This window comes from Littorina saxatilis, linkage group LG15, assembly GCF_037325665.1.
Source record: "Littorina saxatilis isolate snail1 linkage group LG15, US_GU_Lsax_2.0, whole genome shotgun sequence".
Classification (NCBI taxonomy): Eukaryota; Metazoa; Mollusca; class Gastropoda; order Littorinimorpha; family Littorinidae; genus Littorina; species Littorina saxatilis.
This window is the reverse complement of record NC_090259.1, coordinates 42,644,049-42,647,848: the sequence shown is the minus strand read 5'-3', so window position 1 is coordinate 42,647,848 and position 3,800 is coordinate 42,644,049. Positions and strand designations below refer to the sequence as shown.

Sequence of the window (3,800 nt, the reverse complement as noted above, 5' to 3'; positions counted from 1 at the left end):
AGAATCTTCAGTAATGAGCATTGGTAGTCCGCGACGTACATCTTTTGGGCCATCCAAATGCACCGCTCTAAGACGGGTGCAGTGGCGTGGTGGTAAGACGTCGGCCTTCTAATCGGGAGGTCGTGAGTTCGAATCCCGGTCGCTGCCGCCTGGTGGGTTAAGAGTGGAGATTTTTCCGATCTCCCAGGTCAACCTATGTACATACCTGCTTAGTGACTTAACCCCCTTCGTGTTTACACGCAAGCACAAGACAAAGTGCGCACGGAAAAGATCCTTTAATCGATGTCAGAGTTCGGTGGGTTATAGAAACACGAAAATACCCAGCATGCCTCCCCCGATATCGGCGTATGTTCCTGAATGGCGGGGTAAAAACGGTTACACACGTAAAATTCCACTCGTGCTAAAAACATGAGTGAACGTGGGAGTCTAAGCCCATGAACAAAGAAGAAGAAGAAGTACCGCTCTAATATCACGCCTTCCGATAGGTCGTTGGTATAAATAGGAAATTACCCTTTCATCGAGCGTTTATGGATCCAGGGGAGAAGATAATTTGTTTCTGAATCGTATTTGCGAAGTTGAGTCGTATGAGCATTTGCTCTCCTTCTTTGTCTGTTTTATGTCTTCGTTTCTGTTGTGCAGTGTTGTTGCTTCGTAACATGGCTTGTTTAGAAAGACCGATTTTTGATAAAAACATATGCTTTCTTCAAGCTTTTCAACGGCAAATGACGCAGAGGAGAGCCAGTGTCAATTTAGGACAAGGTAAATTGCAATGCTTTCCTCCTACCATGCACACATTCATCATAGAATCATGCTCTAACTATCCATCATAGAATCATGCTCTCATCTATCCATCATAGAATCATGCTCTAACTATCTATCATAGAATCATGCTCTAACTATCCATCATAGAATCATGCTCTAACTATCCATCATAGAATCATGCTCTAACTATCCATCATAGAATCATGCTCTAACTATCCACCATAGAATCATGCTCTCATCTATCCACCATAGAATCATGCTCTCATCTATCCATCATAGAATCATGCTCTCATCTATCCATCATAGAATCATGCTCTAACTATCCATCATAGAATCATGCTCTCATCTATCCATCATAGAATCATGCTCTCATCTATCCATCATAGAATCATGCTCTCATCTATCCATCATAGAATCATGCTCTCATCTATCCATCATAGAATCATGCTCTCATCTATCCATCATAGAATCATGCTCTAACTATCCATCATAGAATCATGCTCTGACCTATCCACCATAGAATCATGCTCTGTCAACCTATCCATCATAGAATCATGCTCTAACTATCCATCATAGAATCATGCTCTGACCTATCCACCATAGAATCATGCTCTGTCAACCTATCCATCATAGAATCATGCTCTCATCTATCCGTCATAGAATCATGCTCTCATCTATCCATCATAGAATCATGCTCTAACTATCCATCATAGAATCATGCTCTGACCTATCCACCATAGAATCATGCTCTGTCAACCTATCCATCATAGAATCATGCTCTGTCAACCTATCCATCATAGAATCATGCTCTGACCTATCCATCATAGAATCATGCTCTGTCAACCTATCCATCATAGAATCATGCTCTGTCAACCTATCCATCATAGAATCATGCTGTGATCTATCCATCATAGAATCATGCTGTGATCTATCCATCATAGAATCATGCTCTGATCTATCCATCATAGAATCATGCTCTGATCTATCCATCATAGAATCATGCTCTGATCTATCCATCATAGAATCATGCTCTGATCTATCCATCATAGAATCATGCTCTGATCTATCCTTCATAGAATCATGCTCTAACTATCTTTCATAAAACCGCCCTGATATGGCCCTTCGTGGTCGGCTGGGCGTTAAGCAAACAAACAAACAAACAAATCTATCATAGAATCATGCTCTAACTATCCATCATAGAATTATGCTCTGATCTATCCATCATAGAATCATGCTCTAACTATCCATCATAGAATCATGCTCTTACTATCCATCATAGAATCATGATATGACCTATCCATCATAGAATCATGCTCTGATCTATCCATCATAGAATCACGCTGGGACTTATCCATCATAGATCATGCTCTAACCTATCCATCATAGAATCATGCTCTGACCTTTCCATCATAGAATCATGCTCTGACCTTTCCATCATAGAATCATGTTCTGGTCTATCCATCATAGAATCATGCTCCGATCTATCAATCATAGATTCATGCTCTGAACTATCCATCATAGAATCATGCTCCGATCTATCAATCATAGAATCATGCTCTGATCTATCCATCATAGAATCATGCTCCGATCTATCCATTATAGAATCATGCTCTGATCTATCCATCATAGAACCATGCTCTGATCTATCCATCATAGAATCATGCTCTGATCTATACATCATAGAATCATGCTCTGATCTATCCATCATAGAATCATGCTCTGATCTATCCATCATGGAACAATGCTCTGATCTATCCATCATAGAATCATGCTCTGATCTATCCATCATAGAATCATGCTCTGGTCTATCCATCATAGAATCATGGGGGGGGGGGGGGGGGGGGAGATTACCCAGTTCTTTGAAGCTGAATAACATCCACGCTGATATTGTAACCCAAATAAAGACCTTGAAGCATGTCGTATAATTTTCGAAAGAGGTCCTTCGGAATGATGAAAATGTTTGTTGGGTTGGAAAGTACGAGGTTTAATGTGTAATGAGCTACATACGAAAACGTAGATAATAAGGCCAAAAAACAAATAGGTCTGTTTACGGTAACATAGGCCCAAAAAATAGGGTCGGTAGGTCGGGATTTTTTTTCCCCCAAAAAAACTATATTTTTACGTTATTTTGCCCCCCCAAAAAAGGTGGTTTTTTTCTTCTTTTTTTTCTTAAATGCCAAAAAAAGTCTAGGGTCGCGCGAAAAAAATAGGGTCGGTCGGGTTACCGTAAACAGACTATTTTTTTTGGCCTAATATCTTCTTGAACATGAAGTTACAATACATTTGATATACATTTCGTTTTTTTTTCTTGTAAATCTGAACAGATACAGATCGCAGCTTTTGTAACGTAGTTTTCATGCAGTTGGCTTTGTTTTATTCTTTTTTTTAATTCTTTATTTCGTTGTTTGTTTCTTTCTTTCATTCTGAGTCGTATGAGTTGACCACGGACAAAATACGTTGTTCTAGACTTTGCATGTACGTTGTTCTAGACTTTGCATGTTTGTTTGATTTCATGTTGCTACAATCAATAAGAATTTGTATGAAATATTAGTTGAGGTGCATTTTAGTACTAAGCTCTCTGTCTCTGTCTGTCTGTCTCTCTGTCTGTCTGTCTCTCTGTCTGTCTCTCTGTCTGTCTCTCTGTCTGTGTCTCTGTCTCTCTCTCTCTCTGTCTCTCTCTCTCTCTCTCTCTCTCTCTCTCGGAGTGGTGTCCCTTGGCGTGAGACAAGTCGCCTTGACAAGTGCTCTGCAACTTTTCGTCATATACTCGCCAAAATGACCATTGTTGGATTACCAAAATATGTGGAAACTATCCTTGCCACCCTGCTGTCGGACCACCTCGTTAAATCGTGGAAAGTTGCTGGCGAGGGAGAGGACACAGTGTTTGCCCTTCGACTGAGCGCCAGTCAACATGACCAAGAAGGCGCCATTGCTGTCACCACCGGCCAGTGGAAAAAAAAGTCAGCCGCACAGATTCGCCGAGACAGAAAAAGAGCAGAGCAAAGGAGAGCACAGGTGGGCGTTCATTCATGCAATGC

General features: G+C 40.7%; 1 protein-coding gene across 1 annotated transcript in view; it reads left to right on the top strand.

The window, feature by feature from the left end:
* Positions 1 to 3,203, top strand: part of LOC138948130 (receptor-type tyrosine-protein phosphatase F-like) — a 9,231-nt gene extending 6,028 nt beyond the window's left edge. Inside the window, exons 6-7 of the mRNA XM_070319642.1 lie at positions 709 to 759; positions 3,087 to 3,203. Coding sequence (XP_070175743.1) covers positions 709 to 759; positions 3,087 to 3,151 — 116 coding nt within the window. The 3' untranslated portion in view covers positions 3,152 to 3,203. The remainder of the gene's footprint in view (positions 1 to 708; positions 760 to 3,086) is intronic.
* The last annotated feature ends 597 nt before the right edge of the window (positions 3,204 to 3,800 follow it).